Here is a 21,783-nt window from a genome sequence, read left to right on the forward strand (position 1 = left end):
GTGTGTGTGTATTTGTTCCAGCAGTAGCTACATTCACAGTCTTTCCCATTGTAGCCTTAAGTACAAAAGGCTGATAATATAAAAGCTCCTTGGGGTCTTTTTAACTGTTACATAATAAATAACATTTCTGGAACGCTATGTTCTAACAGGCAATGAATTTGAAGTACTGACATGAAATATTTACAAGCGACATGATTTCATCACTCCTGCATATTTACCTATCCTCCTGTAGGCTGAAAGTAAGACAAGCTTTTTTTGTCTCTCTTTCTCTTACTTTTTCCCCCTCAGTTCTCTCATTTAGTAGTCATTATTCTGTCTGTCTAAATGGGCTGCAAAGTTCAAGGCCAGATCTCTCTTTAGAAAACAGAGGTTCTCCTCTAAATACTTTTTCAGCCTTTTCAATCAGTTTTCATCCATCTTCTCTTCTCCCCAGCTTTTCTCAGCACCAGAGTATTTCTTGTTTTATGAGTCTGCATAATACATCCTCAAAAGCCTTGTTAAATTCCACAGACTCAGTTTAGAGTGGGGGCTGATGAGGTGCAATGCAAAGAAATAAGTGTTTTAGTGACACTTTTAAAAACTGACTGTATTAAATAGCTGTTTTGACTTTTTGGTCACTTTTGTCTTTCTCCTCTTATGTTTCTGACAAAGCAGTGAGCCGCCACGCTGCGAGCCATGAGTCCTCTACCTGTGGCCAGGATGTGAGATCGATGGTGTGACAACAAAGACCATCATTGAGCACTTCAATCTCTGTACAACCACTGCAATCAAAGTTATACAATATAAAACATGTTGGTATTGTAGAGCCAAGCTCATCTTCAAAAAGAACATACACATTTATTTTTTATTTTTCTGAAGCCACCGGAGAACACTTTCAACATTATAATCCCTTTTTATTTGGTAAGATTTTACAAATGATGACAATTAACCATCTGGCCTACCTTTCACAGTTTGCACACCTTGAAAATGTCAATATAACACACATATCTGGTCCACATGATTCATTTGAAATCCTCATAACAAACTCCTCAAGCCTTCGTCACCTCGTCTAAATCAGCTCTGTTCCCTGTGAGGATTATGAGGCCGACTTTAGTGCTTCTACGGTCACAGTGTCTCCTGTGTGTGTTTGTTAGTGTATGTGTGCCCGGGGTTGTGGGCTCGCTACCTCACACACTACCATGGCACGTCTCCTGCCCGGTGCGGTGTGTGTGTCAGATCAAGCCATGGTTCTCACCTGATTCTGTCTACCAGGAAGCTCCTACTGTGGACTGCAACAACCTGCTATTGACCAAGCTCCCGTTACCCATACCCCTAAACACACACACCTTGCGCCTGCAGAGTAACCTTATGTCTGAACTGGACACTGCAGTGCTGCATGGACTCCCCAACCTCACTGACCTTGACTTATCACAGAATCGCTTCAGCCGTGTCAGGACAATAATACAGAGTTCGTCCCTGCCTTCTCTGCTGTCTCTACACCTGGAGGAAAACCATCTTAGTCACCTCCCTGACGCTTCCTTCTCCTCACTGCCAGCTTTGCAGGAGCTCTTTCTCAGTCACAACAACTTACACTCAGTAGCACCAAGAGCCTTCACAGGCCTGGAGTCCCTACTGCGTCTGCATATTAACAACAACAGACTCACCACCATTGATCCTCAGTGGTTCATAGCTTTACCTCGCTTGGAAGTTCTCATGCTTGGGGGAAACCCTGTAGAGGCCCTGCCTGAGCAGGGTTTCCTGGCCCTAAAATCCCTCCGGAGTCTTGTCCTTGGTGGTATGGGTCTGAGGGGCTTAGCTGAAAAAGCACTGGAAGGGTTGGAGGGACTGGAGAGTCTCTCCTTCTATGATAACCTTCTGACCAAGGTCCCCACTCAGGCCCTGAGGAGAGTGCCAGGACTGAAGTTCCTTGACCTCAACAAAAACCGCATCAAACTGATCGAGACAGGAGACTTTCGAGACATGGTTCATCTGAAGGAGCTTGGCCTGAACAACATGGATGAGCTGGTGTCCATTGAGAAAGCTGCCCTGGAGAATCTTCCAGAGCTCACCAAGCTGGAGATCACCAACAACCCACTTCTGTCTTACATTCATCCACTGGCTTTCGTCCAGCTGAGGAGGTTGGAGAGTCTCATGCTCAACTCCAACTCCCTGAGTGCTCTGCACCAGAACATCATGCTCTCCCTGCCGAGTCTTCAAGAGGTCAGCTTACACTCCAACCCACTCCATTGTGACTGCCTCTTCCAGTGGGCTGCAGAGGAGGCCTCCCATCCCCATATTGATAGAGACACACAAACAGACATACAATCACCCCGTATGGTGCGTTTCATCCAACCTCAAGCCACTTTGTGCTCTGAACCCCCAGATCTGAGAGCTCGCAGGGTGAGAGAGGTGTCCACCAGGGAGATGTCAGCCTCCTGTCTCCCCATGATCACCACCAGCTCCCTCCCCTCATACGTAGGTGTAAGAGAAGGAGGAGAACTGGTTTTGCACTGCCGAGCTCTTGCAGATCCACAACCTGAACTTTACTGGGTGATTCCCTCTGGGCTGAGACTTGGTCCTGCTCCAAGCCATGCATCTAAAGGTTTATTAGCTCATTCTCCCTGCAACAGCCTGACAGCCTCTGAGGGATTCAACCACACATCTGCCACAAGCGTCTCCTCCAGCCATGCTCAAAATGATACCACCTGTAACCCTTCCAAACACTACCGGCTACTGCCTGAGGGAACTCTGGAGATCAACAAGGTCACCCTCAGTGAGGCAGGATTGTATACATGCATTGCTGAGAATGCTCTTGGAGCAGATACACGCAGTGTTACTGTGGGTGTACATGGAAGGGAAAAGAAAAGAAAGAGGGGGGTGGCTGCTAATTTTAAGGGATATCCATCACTCCAAGCAGATGCCGGGTTCGAGGTGAGGGAAGTCGGAGAACACTTTGCTATCCTGTCATGGCACAGCAGGCGCAACCTCCCCTCAACTCGCTTATCCTGGCAAGCCATATACTCAAATGCACACACACCTACATACACCACACGTATCCTGGCTGGCACACAAAGCTTTAACTTAACGCACTTGCAGGCAGAGACATTTTATCAAGTGTGTCTACATTTAGGGATGAATGAGGGCACCAAGCATGCCAGCAGGAGAGCAAGAGAAAGCAGAAAGCCTCAGTGTGTTTCATTCAGGACAAAGGATGCACCAGAGCCACAGCCTAGCCTGCAGCTTAGCCCAGAGCTGACCTCCACAGCAGTAACACTATTGCTCCTCGCACTTATACTGCTGCTGCTGGCAGGCCAGGGCTGGGACACTGAGCCCGGTGAAGAGGAAGGAAAGCACAGCAGTACCTTTCTCCAGGAAATCAAAAGTCAAAAGGCTCCAGTCATCAGCCAAAAGCCAGAAGGGTGCAACAAACATCAGCCAAAGCAGATGGCAAACTGCTATTAGATCAGAACTGCTGACTGCTAACCATTTGGGCACATTCAGATGCAGATAAAAACACTGACACACCTACACACACACACACACACACACACTCAAAATGTAAAATATACACTTTGTGAATCAGAGCTAGAAGAGTTGTAGATCAGAGCAATGGTGTAGGAAAAAAAATGTATTTATTTTATATACCTTATAAAGTATATATTTACATTGTTTCTGTGTTAAAATGTATTGTAAAGAATGCTTGTACCTTAGCCAGGGAAATTAAACTGGACAATCATACTCCTGCTGCACAACAAGTGAACAAAGGAGAAACAATTGAATCTGAGCTGCTGATGACTACTGGACTGAAACTAAAGAACACTGGATTCAATCCTGGGACCAATATTTACAGAAGAGAGCAGCTCAGACCCCCAGGGTATTTGTCATGTTTCCCATCTAGATGTTCTGCAGACTGAAAAGTACTTTATCCAAGCAGATGACACTCTGTCTTGAGGCTGATACCGAATGAAATTCCTGCTTGTTTTGGCTCTGTAAGTCAAAGTGATTGATGTAAACAACCCTTTTGCTTTGCTTTCAGTATCTTTGACTGGGTTGTCCATCTTGCAGTTGCAGTACATATATAGTATAGTCATACAAATTCCCCGCCTACTGTTCCACACTGTCTTTAAGGATAAAAGTAATCTAAAAGTGATTGTGTTAAATTCTATTTTGAGCTATTATACAATAAAATCTTTTTAATTTATACGATTTTACTGTTTTTCTCTTTTCTTACCACAAACTGTATTCAGATTATACTCAAAATACAATAATTATTTTAACCAGTAATTCAAACCAGTAGAATATAGTATATATATAATAGAGTATTTTTAAAAATTAAACACTCAAATTCATATATCACACATCCTATCTGCAGCTCAAACTTCCTATGCTTATGCAGTTGCTGTTGCTCTTCCATAAGAATCATAGCTCAGGACTACTCACACCCACTCAGTAAACACAAGACACAGTGTGTCCTCTGCTGGATAAGATCTGGAACTGAGTGGGGGCTTTAGCCAGGTTAAAGAATAGGATTTAGATATGTGCAAGTTAATCTTGGTATTTCTCACTTGCCCATTTGTATATTAAAAGAGTCACTAAAATATTTCTTACTGGAAGTTAGGAGATTTCCTCTCTTGGCATAATTAAAATCTATAATAAGAGTCAAAGTCCACATTGTAAAAAAAAATAGGTTTAGACAAATCATCTTCCAGAGGGTGTCTTTTTAGTTCAAAATACCCTCTCTTTGCTTCCTGAGGCACAAACAGGGAGTTTCATAATTTAGTAGAAAAAAAGACAGAAAATAGCCATTTAATTTGTCTAATCCAGACTGAAGCTTCTAGTGAGTTTAGGCTGAAATTTGGAGCCTGTTTGCACAGAATGAGGACTGTGGATTGTGTCCGTCATCTTTTACACACTGTAACACACTAGTAACTACAATAATCATCTTCCAGTATGAACAGGAGGAATGAGTACTGTGACCAATGGCATGTAAGTATTATATTTAAATAGACATGAAAAATGTAAATATATACTTTAAACATACCATGATAGGTACAAGTGCATTTACTTAAAATTTATACAACACAAGCTGTCTGCTTACCGTCAAGAGTGAAATGACTTGTAATGTTTAATGCAATGTATTTATTTCTTAGTGTTATAGTTCTTAAAACCTAATATGCATTAAGAGCAGAGTTGGTAAGCACAGGCAGCACCAGGGTCATGAGGAACTTGCCATTGCTCTCAAAATGATTGATGCTGTACATGGTCTAAGTTATTTTTTTCCGATGCTGTCCTTTTTTTAATTCAGTAATTCTAAATAACACCACAGTTAGTCCTACATACTAACTTATCATCTGTAAATCTAAAATGTATTCTGTTCAATTGTGTATGTGACTATACCTTACATCCATGTGGCTCTTAATACTGTTCAGTCTTTCCTATCACATTAGATAAAAAGGAGGATTGGTCAGTAAAAAAACAAGCAGCAGTAGTTAGACTTTGTATTTATTCACACAAAACATAATACGTTTTCTTCAATAAGGCAACACAATACTGTATATACATACAATAGTTTTTTTTGTTGTTACTTCTCAACTAACAACATGTCATTCTTAACTATAGCTAGCAAGTGTAAATAAATAGTTTAGCAAGTCATGTGAAAGAGTACCAGATGCAAAAACTTCAAGTCATACTGTTAGTACATCCAATGCAACAACCCTTTACTCACTGTGATGTTTTGCTGTTAATCTTCATTTTAATTTTCAGAGAGCAGCTTCAGGGTTTATGGGAAATTTAAAAAACAAACAAACTTTTAAGCAGTTAAAACCTTCAACAGCAGTTAAAAAACAAACAGAAAACATTTCAAATATATTCCTTTTCACAAACAGCATCAACAGCAATGGGATTTTCTTTAGCATTCCCATTAGCAGTATAAGATACATTAACACTGACATCATCATTAGGTGCTGGCATGGGTGTCATAACTAAAACTAAGCCGATATGAGGTGCATGTGGTTTGAAAATGTGATTGTGGCTCTAAAAAATGAATGTACTGTACAGAGTGACACAATGTGGAAATGCTGTTAGTTCAATACCCATTCTCTTCACAGCTCATAAGATTGTATAATCATTTACAAAAATATAAATCTATTCTGCATTAACAAATGACAGCAGTGATTAGTACTAGATTAATAGCTGACAGGACATTAAGTGACATTAATAAGATACTTAAAAATGTTTAAAACTAACACTGTGGGACCAAAGCAACAGTACTATCATTTATATCACTGGATACAAAGCACACAATACAGTGTGCTCATGGATAATGAGCAATACCAGATTTTCCCTATGCCCACAGGCATGGTTTTGAACTGCTTCCTATCATCTGAAAATGGTGCTTTTGGGACTTTAACTAAAATAGGCCAACAGGGCTTCTCTTTTGTCCCCTTTGCCTGTGCACAGTGTGTCAACAAGTCTTAAAAATCAAGTTCAAGCAGCAGCACCAGCAAACACACATGGAATGTAAAGGTACGTTTGTTTCAAACAAAACTACTATACTGAAGAAAAACACCACCATAACTTGTCACTATAATCTCTACAAATGTGGAAACACTTTATTCTAATCCCAACCCCAATTTATCATTTATACAAAGTATATAAACAACTAATAAATGGTTTATAACACACTGTAATGTAGTTGTAGCAAATATAAGGACATTTTAAGTCTTTATTACTGTCTTTGCGAGCAATTGTAACTCCTCCTAGGCACTCATGACTGTTGTATAAACAGTTTATGAATGTTTGATAACACATCATATATCACCATAGTTTCATAGAAGGAATTGTAAAAAAAAAAAAAAACCTTCATAAGCACTTAAAAATGTCCTTATATGTGCATTCAACTACATTATCATGTGAATAGATGTGTATATTTGTCATAAACTATCCATTTATTGTTCATATACTGCATATAAATGATAAAACTACTGTATATAGTGACTAATAAGGCAATGCAGTGACTATGATTAAACAAAAGTGGTTCAAATCATTCATTTGTTTGAATGCGTTAGATGTCAGAGCTTTGGAAATATGAAGATTGTGTCGGATTCAGAAACCATAATAATCCATAAAATTAATTTACATTATGTCTCAAACTCACACACACACACACACACACACACACACACACACACAGATACACACCCACACATACAGCCACATACGGTATGATAGGTAAGAGCGTCACAATCACAGACATTTAACAACATCATTGATGCAATGGGATGTATTTACAAACATCATAAAACAGGCTATGAAAATATGTACTGGGCCGAAAGTGATTCAAGCCACCTGAGGCAGCATGAATGTTGAGTAAACAAAAGACATGATGGATACATACTACTAATCACTTTTATAGTCAATTTACCGATAAGTCAATTGACAGACAAATAATCTGCAACGATTCTGATAATCTATAAATTGTTTGAGACATCTTTTAGAAAGAAATGCTAAGAATTCCAGCCTCTCGAATGTGAATATTTGCCATTTTTTTCCCACAAAAACAAACTGAAAATAGCTTTGGAACAGTGGTCAGACTAAACAAGCAATTTAAAAATATACACTTGGACCCAAGGAAACTGTGATGGACATTTTTTTGACTTTTTATAGGTTAAACAAATAAATTCCAGTGCCATGTTTTTTTTTCCTTCTTCACTATCAAATACTGCTAATCAGATATCTCAACATTGGGACCATGAAGGGACCAGAATGTTGAATTTCAGAGACTTTAACCGGAAATGTCAAGCCCTACTTAAGTATAGTTTAAACTCTGAGGCTCACTCACTCCACTCTGACAACAGGAGATGCAGACAATGTGATGCTTCAATGTGCATCCATCAAAGGAAACACAGTATAGAATCTGCAAAGCAAGCTACTACACCTTCTGTTGCCATGGAGACCACATAAATGGCTCAACTGAGCCACCATCTGATTACAATATATTCAAGTTAAGACTAATTTGCAGATTTGTACAGCTTTCCATCCATATTCACCATCCGGCACCATCATTCTTATCATTCTTGGCAGGTTTATACCTTTAAGTAGCAAAGAAAGGCAAGTCCAGATCAAGACGTTGCCTGGAGACTGCACTAAAAAATGAGATTCCTTCATTGAATTTACTGCTCTGTACTGGACTCTGACCGCTGACCTCTGTGTGAAGCTGTAAACAAACTTCTCCTCTTCTGACAAACCGTACAACATCACAAACACAGACAGAGGAAACTCCCCAGGATTCAGGATCCTGTCATATTACAAAAAAAAAAAACAACATAAAATAGGATTTCTGGATCACACACTTGCTGTTAAATTCATCAAAAGATGGAGAAAGGTTAACTCATTCATGACAAACACACGCATGCTTTGCCAACACGCACTCAAACACACTAGCACACATCTCAGCTGTAGTTGTAGGTGAAGTTATACGAGCTAGGCTCCTTCGGCACAGGGGGCGGGGCTTCAGGGATTGTGATGTTCTCAAGGTCGAGGAGGCGAAGCTTCATCTCCATACTGATGAGAGTATCTAGGTCACTGCGTGTCAGGTCACTACCCATCTCTCTACCCAACAGCGCACACAGTCCGTCAGTCCAGATGCAATACTAAACGCACACAAAGAAAGACAAAGGAGCAGCCATGAAAGCTGACAGCTGCAGTCAGAGTAGCTGTGTTTTGCTATGTAAAGTTGAAAGTTACATTCATTTGGACATACACATTCATGGATACATCTGAAATTAAATTTGCTTGGTTCTTCTTAAGCAGCTATATTTCCTCACCTTTGTCTCAAAGCTCTTCAGTTTAAGTTTTGTTAAGTTAAGTGTGTGATTTTTCTGTCTGCTGGGCTGTTAAACTAAAACAATGAGCTGAAAGACACACTAGCATGCTTTACAGAGTTGAGGGGTGGTGATTTTTTGTGGGTTCATCACTACTAGTCATCCCTTTCACATTAGACATATGAATTTGATCCATCCTTAATACAAATATATTGATTGGTACAGCATTAAACCTCACTGTTGCTCCACACCTTCCAGTCAACCAGAACCAGGAGATTTCAGTGGCAGTGATGAAAAAGGGTAGAATCATTCATGTAAATATATCAGCTTACCTCATACTTGTTGGGTGCAACAAAGTTGAGTGTCTCATCAGGATCGTAGAGGACAGAGAAGGCTAACTCCAGCACCTCCTGAGAAAAGCAAACAAGTCAGACAACATAATGTTCCTACACTGAATGACAGATAAGAATGAGAGAACAACTACTGTATGTCACTATAGAGACAAAGAAAAAAAATCAGTACCTTGTTTTGTTTCAGAGCACTTTTCTCTTTCATATGAGGGCAGTCCTTCCCAGTCACCACAGACTTGATATCAGAGACAGGGACTAGGAGCAATGCAAAAGAAACAATTAAATAACTTGAGCAGTTTAGTGACGTCGGCCTCCTGACAGTGATGGTGCCTTGATGTGTGCGTTACCGAAAGATCACTAGCTGAAAGAACAAACTAGCAGGAGAAATATGTCAGTTTCTTACTCTTGTCACTGAGTAGCTCAAAAGGCACTTCACCCTGAGGTGACTCATCCAAGTCTCCGTAGTGCAGCACTTTGTGATTGAGAGAGAGTCGGCAGAACCAAAACTTCTCTACAAAAGATGCAAGAAACACAATACTTAGTTCATAATCCACAGCAGCAACACTCTGTCAGCAGGAAAAGTGAAGTGATTGTGTTGATACGGTACCTTGCCTCCGGCGGTTCCCCAGCTTACGGAAACAGCTTCCCTCACACAGCCGGTTGAGTCGCTGCTGCTTGATGAGCTCCAGGATCTCAGGCTGAATTCTCTCCCGCAGCTCACTGTAGCAATAACACAGCGTGAGCAACAGGAACAAGCATGGATACACTTTGTATAATGTGTAAAACACGATTACTATAGTGCTTGAGCAGGATTTGTTTTTGAGATGGATTAAACAGTAACTTGTTAAATCCTTAGTGGCTAAGTGAGGTAATACTCTGCATATTTTGTCCAAACTACACTGCTGAATTTTACACGAAAGTCTAGAAATGAAAGAACTTGTTCAAACTATAGCAGTGGTTCAGAGACAGACTTACATGATAGGTGGAGACTGGAAGTCATCCTGGCTCATTCTTTCTGACTGTCGCAGGCGCAGAATCTCTGAATAGTTGAGGCCTCGCAGTTTATTCTTCAGCTGGTCTAGAGACGATGGCTTCATGGCCAGAGCCCTGGTGATCTGCTCACGGACCACCTGCATCACCTGGTCAGGGTTTGAGCACATACATGAGATGAGTCAGTAAAGGTGGCATAAAAACACAGCAGACTTCATAAATATATTGTGAACTACAGCCGTCCCTTTTAACTTTTTCATGACTACCTGCATTGCTTTTTAATGAACCAGTGAGTGCTGTTATTAAGTTTTAAATTAAGTTGTTAAATTGTAATTCACAGAGACATTATTTCCCCATTTAAAATCTAATTCTGTCGACAAACATCTTTCCACATCTTCAGGCATCAATATTTAAAATATATATCATATATATATTAAATGGTCACAGCTTTTTTATGACAATAGACCCCTTCTTCATTCCAATTGCTTTGAAATCAGAACATTAAGAATTTAATTGTCATGTATTATTTAATAAACCAAAAACCTTTTAGCTGTCTGCTCCAGTGGGCTGCTCAGTCTGTATGAATGCAGAGACTGACAGAGATCTCTGATCAATTTAAGGCAGCTTAATTGAAATATTTGGCTGTTTGGTTCTTACAACGATACATTTTAATGAGATGCTGACTCAGCACTCTGGCAACGCATAAACCATCACAATCTATCATCTATGTTTTACTGTTCCTGTCTTTTTCAAATAAAAGTTTACTGTGTTCTGGAGAGTGCTGCAGCAAACCCAAACTGAATTTGAGAGGAAAGGATTTTGCTCTGCAACAAAGTCAGCTCTATTTTTTTGTTATGGCTGTCATATGCACTGTTGTTGTACCGATGGAAAAATCCCATTATTTGTCCATGTATGCCACAAGCTATGTATGACACTACTAAAAATATATAGTCTGATTTAAGGGGCAAGTCACAGTGACAGTTGAGTCAAAGCAAGGAATTTTACAGTGTGTATACATTATAAAAGAATAGTAATGCGATTACTGTGAGAGACCTTATTGAAGTCCTCAGCAGTGGCCCTCATCTCCTTCCAGGTTTTATTTAGTAGTTGGATGCAGACACAGAAGAACTCCTCCCATGCCCGGTCATGGGTGAAGAACATGGGGTGATAGTCATTGCAGCCCTCATTAGCTACACAGAGGAAAATGTTTCAAAAAACAAGAAACAAAAGAACATTTGTCATATGTACACACACACACACACATATATCCTGGACTGGAGTATAGTTTTTAAAGTTTCTTCTACAGCAACAAAACCTACTCTACTTACGCAATTCTCCAACCTGGAGTATCTCACACAGCATCCGAGTGAGCTCAATGGCACATCGGCCGAACGGACATTCATGCTTATCCTCGCGGCTGCTGTTCTCCAGGACAATCTGTCATGAACGAGGAGACATGTAAGGTGTGGCTGACTTCTCTGTATCTGTGAGCTGTATGTCAAAGTCATGCCTGATGCCAAAACTAACCCTGATGTACGTGTCCTGATGAACTTTGGCCAGGTACAGCATGTTGTCCAGAGCCAGCATCCCTGGAGGAGTCTGGGTAAAATCCATGGCTGGATTCACATGGTTCTGCATACAAAAACAGAAAGGGAGCCAATTATTATTTCTTTTTAATTATGTAAAGAGCTATTTCTTAAAGTATCACAGGAGAAACTTAATTATGTAGTTGTAGACATGTAGACTCACGGTGAAACCCAGCATCTTGTAGTCCTTGGTGTACATTGCCTTTCTTTTTTCTGTACCGGTAGGATCATTTTCTCCATCAAAGGCAATCCTACGCAGCTCAAAAATGATGTCTCTCTGAGCCTGAAACACAACAAGCCAACGTGTTACAGGATATCACTCACACTTTTCACATGATATCATTATAATAGAAAACATTATTATGTGATTCTACAATCAGCAGATGGCAAAACATCATTTTTGTTGTAATGTTATTTTTGAAAAAGAACTCAGGAAAAGTTCATGGTTTTTTATTGCCCGTAGTACTTTTACAGGTTAATGTGAGACATGCAACATGTGCTTGCATATTCAAATATCACATATAAACTGTAAAGAAGAATGGATAATTGAACAAGAATTAAGTTTAAAATTAATTAAAATTAACTGATGAAATTATCACATTCAAAGCAGCTTGCATGGATGACAGTTATCCATGCAAGTGGTGTCTGATTATTATCCATTATTTTAACCAACCCACTGATTGCTTATATTTCTTTTGAGTAAAATTCTGTTCAGTTCAAACATCATCTGTTGCGGTGCACTTAGTAATGTGGGAAACAGTTTAAACTGGATTATGGTGCATTAAGGAAATGCACAATACCTTATATAACTTACTGACATTTTTACCTGATCATTAGGATCCATTTTAGTCATCATTCGTTCCTCCAAAAGGTTGAAAGTCAAAACCTGCAGCACATACAGCTGATGTGCCATTTCTGCTTTGATTGGTCGATTTCCTCTAATAACATGCTGGAAAAGAATAACCTTAAGTTTAGAGTAGAGCCACAAGTACGTTACAATTTTGTGCACCAATATCAAACCATGAAGTCATAGAACACAAAACAAATCTGCCCCTTGAGCTAAAAAGGAAGAAGCCTAATAAAATGTTTCAGAAATAAGACAGAAACTCTAATCATATTATATACTGTCCATGTAATGTTTGCAAAACATGGAAAATGGAAAATAATTTGACAGATGAGTTGATATCCTAATCATTGGAGCTGGTCTGGATGTTTCCTTGCTCCAGGAAGCAGGACTGCAGCATCTCCCTCGCTGACGTTTGCAGCCAGTTCAGTCAAGCGATTCCAGACAAGTCAGTGCCAAAAGAAATCATTTTCAGAGCAGACTTCATGCCATATCACATTTGCTGGTATTGCGTCATAGCTCTCCAAGTGAGTAAATATTTCCACTTACTGGTCTGCTGGTCTCAACCCAACAGAGGATAGTCTCAAATAAGGTTGAAGAGAAATATTTTGTATTTTGGAAAGATTTTGCATATTTTAATACGATATTTTTCTGATTTTAACAACACAGTTTACTTCCTTATCTAAGTATTCACAGTCATGTGAAGGCTTGATAACCAGTAGATAAGGGCATTAACTCTGGTGCGTATCAGGCTTCATACTCACATTGAGGATGATGGATCGCAGGTGCTTCTGGGCCAAAGTACTTGCCATTTCCTGAGAGTAAAGAAAGAGATGCATCCATCCAACACACAGCTCAGACACTTTACTACACACAGCAAGGAGGTGCACAGAAGTAACTTTGCTTGACTCAACTAACAGTCGATGGAAACTTTAGACGAAACATGAAATGCAGCAACTCTGAAGCTACATTTCCAGAACAGCTTTGGACCATTTGCCCTTCACACCTTCTGTAAAACATGATAACGCTTCAAGTCTAACTTCAATCTGTCAACACAGTCTGTCTGCTGCTGCGGCAAGCTATGGTTCTATCTTAATTTGCATGAATTATGCAATAGCTTCCCATGACACAGAAAGAACTAAAAAAGGAAGAGGAGGAGAAGGACTGTGGGGCGGAGAGGATGGTATGCGATGCTGAGGGATGTGTACTCACAGTGAGGTGCTGCTCCAGCGGGTTAGTATACTCCTCCTACAGGTTGAAGGGAGGGAGGAGGGACGTGGGTGTAGTAATGGAAACAAAGAGTGCACACACATGGACCATGAAATAAAGGGATACATCACCGGCACAGCATGCAACGAAATAAGAACATGAAACAGCATAATGTCAAATAAGAAAGTCAAGTAGTCACGACGACCACACATTTTTGGATTTATACACCTGGATTTTAAATTATTACACAAAACTAAGATTCATAAAATGTAATCCTGCCACAGAGGAACAGGTGATCTTTCAAATAGTTTTTACACATGAAAATTGCTGGGATGTCATGGTGGCCCTCCTGAATGACATGTTTATCACATAATCTTGATAACAGCTGATTAAAAACCAATTGGATTGTTGTTGTTTTTCTTTCACTATAAAAAAAACCTGTCCAATCATGAAAAACAATTAGAAAGAGAAAAAAAAACAAACAGTAAAAACAGTAACTGTGAAGATAAATAAAAGATAAATCTTCACACTAATGTACTTTAATAGGCTATAAAGTGCCATTCAGTACTGTTCAACTATCCAACATGTCCCTCTGGTGTCTTTATCTCACTCAAACTGACTCACTCCACCCTCCAGTGGCCGACAACAGCAGCTGGAGTTTTAAGTATGATGAAATGATATCTTTTTAATGAGCTGTAAGTGCCTGTCGTTCTTTAAATTATATTTCATGGCACTTACGAGACCACTACAAAATGTTAAGGGTTTAACCTGTAGGATGCAATTTTCAAACTTCTGCTGTTAAGTTTTCTATTCTCTCTATTTTCCTCCAGTTTAACTGGTGCATAGCAGGAGAATTGCTTTATAATAGAACAGTGTTACAAATGTCAGTATGTTAAATACATTAGTGTTTTAAATTAGCTTTACCTGACAAATCAAAAATGAATTAAGTACAATAAAGAAACCTCATTTAGAAACATGGCATCATACAGAGACAAGACAGTGTGTGAAACAGGATGAAACAGTGCAGTATGCTGGTGTATTATGTGATGTTACTTCTGCAGAGTGAGCAGGGCACAGACAAATGAGACATTATGACAGTGATCACTAACACGCTGCACAGGCATTCAAAGAAGCACCCGCCTCCTTTAGTTTTTGTACATTTGCCTGCGTTACAAAGATAATTCAGATTCAGAATTCATCTGTTTAGGATGTTTCTATCTGACACTGTTAAATCAAACTGGAAGATAAGAGAAGATAATGGTGTAAATATATCATTCAGATAACAGAGACCTCAACATTCATGCAACATGCTGAATAACATGTTACTTCATGATGTATTTTAGTGCATTTGGATGTATCTGAAGTATTTTTGATGTCACATCTGTGAAATTGTACACCCTGCAAAGTCATCTCAATAAGGATGTAACACTGGACAGTACCAATTCCCGTCCTTGACTTTACCAAAAAATAAATCTTTAAAATGACTGCATTATGAAAAGTGCTGGATCCTGTCCAAGCTCTCTGTCTGTTTGGCACTAACAGTCATCCTTCACTTATAGCTGGATGATTGGTCTACCTCACTACACTTGCCTAAAATAACTGCAGCATAACAAATGTGCAAACTTCAAAAGGTAAGCAAGCACTATTTTGAGTGACTGCATCATTACAGCAATGACTGCCAGAGAGAATCCCCAACATTACAGCTGGCAGACAGACGTCTACTTATGAGAGCGATTAGTAACTAACCAACAGCTACAGACATTAGCAGTCAGGGAGAAGCAATATTTGCAGCTCTCTGATACCAAAGATACAACTATCATGGATAAATGTATGTCTATCATGTATTGATGGCTTTATTTACATAATATGAGGATGAGACATTATTAGTATAGCAGTTACTGTAGGTCCATCTATAATTTCTACATGGGTGCTGTGCACTGACCTGCCGTCTGTCCTCTGGTGCCTTCAGGAAAAGAGCATTGATGAGAGCAATGGCATACGTCTGGATCTCCTGGTTTGACCTGAAGGAATATCAAGCAACGTAACAACCAGTTAGAAGCATCTTGCTCCACAAATCTCCATACAGAATTTAAACTACAAGCTAAATACTAGTCTACATTAAAATTAAAAAACTAAACTAAAAACTACAAGTTTTTGTACTTCTTTTAGTACTTCTACTAATACAAGGGGTGCGGGTGCAGGATTCTTAGACACCTCTCTTTCACACTATCAGTTTCAATTCATTGTATATAGATTAAAAAAAGACAGTTATTTCTTGTTTTGCAATATGGTCAGAAAAAGTAAGTATAGCTTAGAATATTTTTGTATCTTTCAATACATGCCATAAATAGATCAAAACAAACAATGAATTGATTCTACAGTATAAACATATTGACCAGGTGAGTCTAATATGGCTCATTCCTATCTTTCAGCTCATTCTGATCCCATACACCGTCCTACTGCCATAAATACTCACTAGAGCAACAAATGTTTATTAATCCAATGTTTGAAGTTGTATCTTAAAAAATGCAATGTTTACTACTTTTGCTAAAAACTACAGGGCCCAGCTGTTTAAGGAAATTACTGAAATTACTTTCTTCAAAAAGGACACTACACATTAATGATCCATTTTTAAGATTTACATCTTCAGAAGGAACAAATGGTACAGACAAGATGGGGAGTTAGAAAAGTATTGAGAGTTGGACTAGTGCATTGTTGGTTTTGGTCTTTTTATGGGATCTGTTGACAAGAATTAAAACAATTCAGAATAACGCCAGCTTTGGAATTTAGTTTTCTGAACATCCTGAACTCACCCTTTAAATAGCGCAACAAGGCAAATATCATGACAAATTTCACAACATTTTACTTCCTAAGTTACCCCACATGACTACATTCACTCCTCTGCCCCCCATATCAGAGTGCAGAAAGCCCCTGTGCATGTGTGTGTGCTCACACTTGCAGGTGCCCGATGAGCTGTCCAACGGTGATTTCCTGTGCTACTCGGTGGTAAAGGCTGTGGCTGTTGAGCACCATGCTCTCAAGGATGGCCAGAGAGCGCTGCAGGATGGACACATCCACCATGGGCTGGTTCACATAGCCTGCAATCTGTGTAAAGACAAAGAAGAGGCAATATTGAGGTAATAAAACATAACATTATGAACACAGACTTGTGTCTTCAACAGGTCAACGTTTTGGGAAACACATTCATGGTTTTAGCATGACTACTGTCTGTTTTTGAATTCAGTCCCCAAGCAAACATGCAATCTTCAAAAGATGAATGAAAGATTAAAACATGAAAAGTTTCAGGCTTTTTACTGGACAGCTCTTTAGTTGGTACTGTGCATCATGATGAGGGTGATGACACAGTGTTGAAAAAGCACATCTTTCTGTAAAAGAGTTCTGTAAGTTTGCTGTGAGTGACTGCAGAGGACACGTTGATGTTTTCACAAGAAAACTCACATACACAATGAGTGAGCTCAGGATAATGCGAGGAGTTGCTAGGCAACAGAAGCACCCACTCATTTCCGCCACGTAGGAAGGAAGAAAGGTTAAGTAAAGTTGAATAAAAGTGGGCAAATAAATAATAATGACCTTGAAATTTAAAACAGTGGAAATTTGTCCACTGTGGTCTCTAAGGATCTCTTAATGTTTGTGTCTGATGATTGGTTCTTTTGACGCAGGTACCTGTTTGATGAAAGAGAGGGAGATGAGGTCCCAGGACACAATGCCATGGTCCATTAACTCCAGGAAAGCAGTGAGAGTAAAAGCCAGCATTTCACCAAAGCTGAAGGAAGCAGAGAACAGTCAGTGCAGGCACTTTCACATCGTTTGACCTGATTTAACATTCCCATGTAGACATGAGAGGATTAGCCAGGCCTGGAACTTCAGAAAATACTTTTTGTCATAATGTGTGAAAAGGGAATATCAGTTTCAGAAAAAATGTGCTTACTGGGTGCCACTCTCAACAAGACGGGCCAGTGTCCCAATGCCCTCCATATTGATGAACTCTGTGGCAAAGGTCGGGTCTGCGGACAGCTTGGCTAGCTCTTTTAGAGCCTCCAGGCGAGCGTCGATACCATGGGACTGGATCCTCTCCAGGAGTTGACGAGCAGCACGAGCCTGTTAATCATGAAAAACATTAATTCAGTGACACAGTTAACCTCACCAACCTTGTCATCACAAATGTATTTGAACGTTTATGGAGCCAAAGACATCAGTATTACTGCCGAATATTGTTAAGACTATGACTTTAGGTGGTTCTGACCCATGTAAAGATATTTGAGAAAGTTTGTTCATTCTGTTGGTTCCATTTATTTGTACACTGGTGGGTTGTCTCCATATGTCATCACTGCTAAACAGCTATGATGTTAAAGTCCTAAACATAAATTAAATTTTTTTCTTTTCTTTTTCACTGTTTAAAAAGCTTAAAAAATCAATCTGGTGATTTTGCCCATCACTTCACTTTATTTGGAGATAAAACTTTAAGGCAGTGTGCTCAAAATATTGGTAATTATTGTGTGCACAGACCTTTGGTAAGGTAACTGAACGGATGATGGATGTAATTATTTTACGGTTTACCTTTATGTTTTCCTTGAAACAAGTTGAGCTTAACATGTTTGTTTGCAACATGCCTGATAGTCTGACTGCTTGTGTTTCTTGGAATGAAAACAACTACAATAAAACATTGGCATAATAAATAAAAGGCAGCCAAGTGTGCAATGCATTTGAAAGCACTTTTGGTATTTTCATGGTGGAGGACAGAAGGAGGGGGATGCACCCACAGTGCACTTAGAAGCAGGGTGGGATTGGAAACACATTATTATCATACATTATTAGTAGGTGAGAAGCTGTTGCTATCGACCGTGGTAAATCCCATAAGTTCCTCTCATTCCTTTAAAAGCAATGCTCTCCCCACCATGATATACTGACAGTTTGGTAATGGAGTCCAGACCAGCTTGTTTGAAAAGAAAATTGTCTTTTTGGTTGAAGCCACAATTCTAGATACACAAAAAGTCCAATCTGTAATCACCAAGTGCAATGATCCACACAAAGTAAGTGAAACAGCATATGCCTGCACAAAAATTAGAATCTGTTCATGTATTCAGACCTTTTCAAGTCACTACAAAATTAGATTGAGTGAATTGGGTGGAGAGTCCAAATATACATGAGTGAGTCATTGTACAAACAGACAGTTTTAAATCAATCATCCTAATGACACACACAAGAAAATAAGCAAAAGTGACTCACAGGAGAAATGGCCAATCGAAGGATGGTCCCGTTCTTGATTTCACTGCGGCTCTAAATGAGAAGAAAAAGGAATGTTGCCACATGTCCAGCACTCATTTACAATGTCATCATCATTAAAGAGAAGGAGCTGTAAGAAGGAAATAGCAAAGCTCACCTGCTCAGTGATATAAAGCTGGGGGCCATCAGCATAACGGAGGGCAAACTGCTCTGAGCCAGACAGAGACCAGCTGAGGATGGAAAGATAACATCTGATGAGAAGCAGTGCTCATTATATATAAAGATACTGACTGAAACACTTGTGTTTTTTAAAGGATATGTGGGAATGTTTTAATGCAGCATACTCTAGTATGCATGAACAAAAGGTTGCTGAAAGTCAGTTTGCTCCCTCCAGCTGCTGTATTTACACAATTGGCAAACAGAGATTGTGGAGGAGAAGTGTTCAGTAGGTGTTTACAGTAAAGTGCAAAGAACTTTCTGTTTCAAATGGAATAAAAGGAGGCAGTAGGTAGGTACAGCGACGAGGTGGATGGGTGAGAGAGAATTTGCAATATTCATCACTAAAGTAATAAACACAAAAGAGCAAATAAAAATGCAATGATACCAGTGATGCCTGAGTTAACACACAAGAAGAAATGATAACAGATAAAGTAAAAACAATCACTCAGAATGATTAAACATGTTTTTATGTGTGTGTGTGAACCACTGGAATGACAAATGTCTATAAAACTAGACCAGTGGTTAATGAACTGTGTTTTTTAGTCTTGCCATCCACACACTTGATATTAAAGTAGATTTAAGAACACTACACTTAATTGTAAGATAAAGATTGAAATCGCAATTCTTATACTACTCAAATTTTTTCATGTCAAGGACCCCTAAAAATTGACACAAATTAGACCACAGACCCCATTTGATAAGACATCGTCCAAGGGTGACATGTATTGCAGAAAATACATGAAACCCATGACCAAAACAGTCATAGATGTAAGTACAGTGAAAATAAATGATTCCCCTATTTGCTTAGTGCTTTACTTAGAACCCCCTCAAAGACCCTTGGAGGTCCCTGGAACTCCACTTTGAGAACAACTGCTTATATCCCACAACCCCCTAATTTATCAAAAACATAAAACTCTGGTTCAACTTTGACACAAAAAAACTTTTTTTTTGTTTTATCTCTGTGCTTCCTGCTGTTTTTCCTGGACCAGCATGAAGCAGAGCTCCTACTGGCGGAAACTCAAAAAGCTGGTCTGTCTCATAAACAAACAACTTGATACTGAATGTAGACCTGTTTGTGTTAATGTCTACTAACTGACAGATATAACAGCTGACAGAGTGTAATTTTTGTGTGTCTCTTGGTTGAAATCACACAAAAAAATCTTCTTTACTGATTTACAGCACAAAAAAAGAAGACTGCTTTTCTTCTTTCAAATCTATTAGCTTATTTCTGGGCTCTCACTATAACAGACTGAGTCAATAGACAACTAGATAAATCACCTCCAACATTATATGTCATTAGCAGTGGCGCCAAAGAGAAGACTCTACAAACCATAATGTACAATCTACCAATTATCTTGGCTGTGGTCTTTTGTTTACAGGAACAATGCAGAACTAATGATGCTAAAAATGCAACTCTAACCTTTTGTAAATAAGTGAGCAATATATCTTGCATTTGATAATGATCTGCTGTGCTAGTCTGTCCATCTGAACCACCAGAATGACTGAGCTGATCACAATTTTATATCATATGGTAATTAACAATATGAACATATGTAGACCATATTATGCTTACCCATCACATACTTCACGAATTATTGAGGTCAAAGGTCTTTTCTGAAAACACAAATATGCAAAATTATTTCAATAAGAATGTTGAAATGAAGCACAGATTATCAGTGTTTTCTGTGTTTGCAGCCTCTGGTGGGAGCGTACACTTTTAAAAATAGGGCTGAGCAAAATTACAATTCTTAAATTTATTCTTCATGAAAGGTTATTTGTCATGACAAGCTTTGCAGGCGCTGTCCTGTGTTACTCTCAGTATTACTCATACCCTCCATATTCAAAGATATCAAAGCAATGCGTAATGTTCCCTTTAACAATCAGACAGGCTAGCAGAGGTTATTAGAGGCAAATAGGAGACATCTTTAATGTCCTGAGGTACAGACCTGGTCCATCTCTATAAGTTGAGCATTAGCACCGGGCCATTCAATAGCCACCTTGACGATATCAGCTGGGGGTGGCATGGCTGTGTTTTAGTAGCACCCTACAAAAGGACAAAAAAAAATCCAATTTGTTATTCTTATAAAAATGTACTCGCACAGGTTGTCCAAGCACATTTTTAAAAGCACTTTTAAATTCACTTGAACAGTGAATTGCATTTAAATGAGGACATGGAAATAAATGTCACTAATGTTGTAAAGTGGGGACATTCATGTACAGTAATTGTGTTCAACTGTTAACTGTGTTTGTGATGCAGCTGAAGGCAAGTAAGAACAATCTTGAGTTTGATCATCTGTTAACGTCTGAAATAGAAGTTATACATCACCTAATGGAGAAGTGTTGATGGGGTCAGTCGCTCTCACAGCGCTGCTGTAAAAACCAGTGTCAGCTCCCCTGTGAACACAGAAACCCACACACTGGTCACGGAAAAGCAAAGCCTGTTTTCCTTAAACTCCAAGAGCTAATTTTCCCCCATCCCTGCATTTCTTCTGCTCTGAACTGAATCTGTCAGTGAACGGATCAATAGGCATGACTGTTTT

The 21,783-nt window shown here is 39.3% G+C and overlaps 2 protein-coding genes across 3 annotated transcripts; one reads left to right on the forward strand and one right to left on the reverse strand.

The window, feature by feature from the left end:
- The first annotated feature begins 1,077 nt into the window (after positions 1-1,077).
- On the forward strand, positions 1,078-12,839 carry LOC128355542 (leucine-rich repeat neuronal protein 2-like). Its single transcript, XM_053315833.1, has 3 exons — positions 1,078-3,390; positions 3,826-3,853; positions 12,820-12,839. The coding sequence occupies exons 1-3, from the start codon at positions 1,078-1,080 to the stop codon at positions 12,837-12,839; spliced, it is 2,361 nt and encodes a 786-aa protein (XP_053171808.1).
- elmo2 (engulfment and cell motility 2) lies at positions 7,787-21,629 on the reverse strand. Of its 2 annotated transcripts, none has more exons than XM_053315836.1 (22): positions 21,570-21,629; positions 21,190-21,287; positions 20,817-20,857; positions 19,182-19,254; positions 19,028-19,078; positions 17,730-17,899; positions 17,465-17,564; positions 16,734-16,885; positions 15,723-15,801; positions 13,784-13,819; positions 13,336-13,386; positions 12,554-12,676; positions 11,891-12,010; positions 11,669-11,773; positions 11,470-11,578; positions 11,195-11,331; positions 10,127-10,290; positions 9,759-9,871; positions 9,555-9,662; positions 9,324-9,406; positions 9,134-9,211; positions 7,787-8,630 (listed from the first exon to the last, which is right to left on the reverse strand). In XM_053315836.1, exons 2-22 carry the CDS (start codon positions 21,265-21,267, stop codon positions 8,430-8,432), a joined length of 2,172 nt encoding a protein of 723 aa, XP_053171811.1. In that variant the 5' UTR covers positions 21,268-21,287; positions 21,570-21,629; the 3' UTR covers positions 7,787-8,429. The 2 variants fall into 2 exon arrangements, with proteins under 2 accessions (XP_053171811.1, XP_053171809.1); XM_053315834.1 differs by having other exon boundaries at positions 19,182-19,275.
- Between the last annotated feature and the right edge of the window lie 154 nt (positions 21,630-21,783).

The sequence above is a fragment of the Scomber japonicus genome, chromosome 3 (genome assembly GCF_027409825.1).
Source record: "Scomber japonicus isolate fScoJap1 chromosome 3, fScoJap1.pri, whole genome shotgun sequence".
Taxonomy (NCBI): Eukaryota; Metazoa; Chordata; class Actinopteri; order Scombriformes; family Scombridae; genus Scomber; species Scomber japonicus.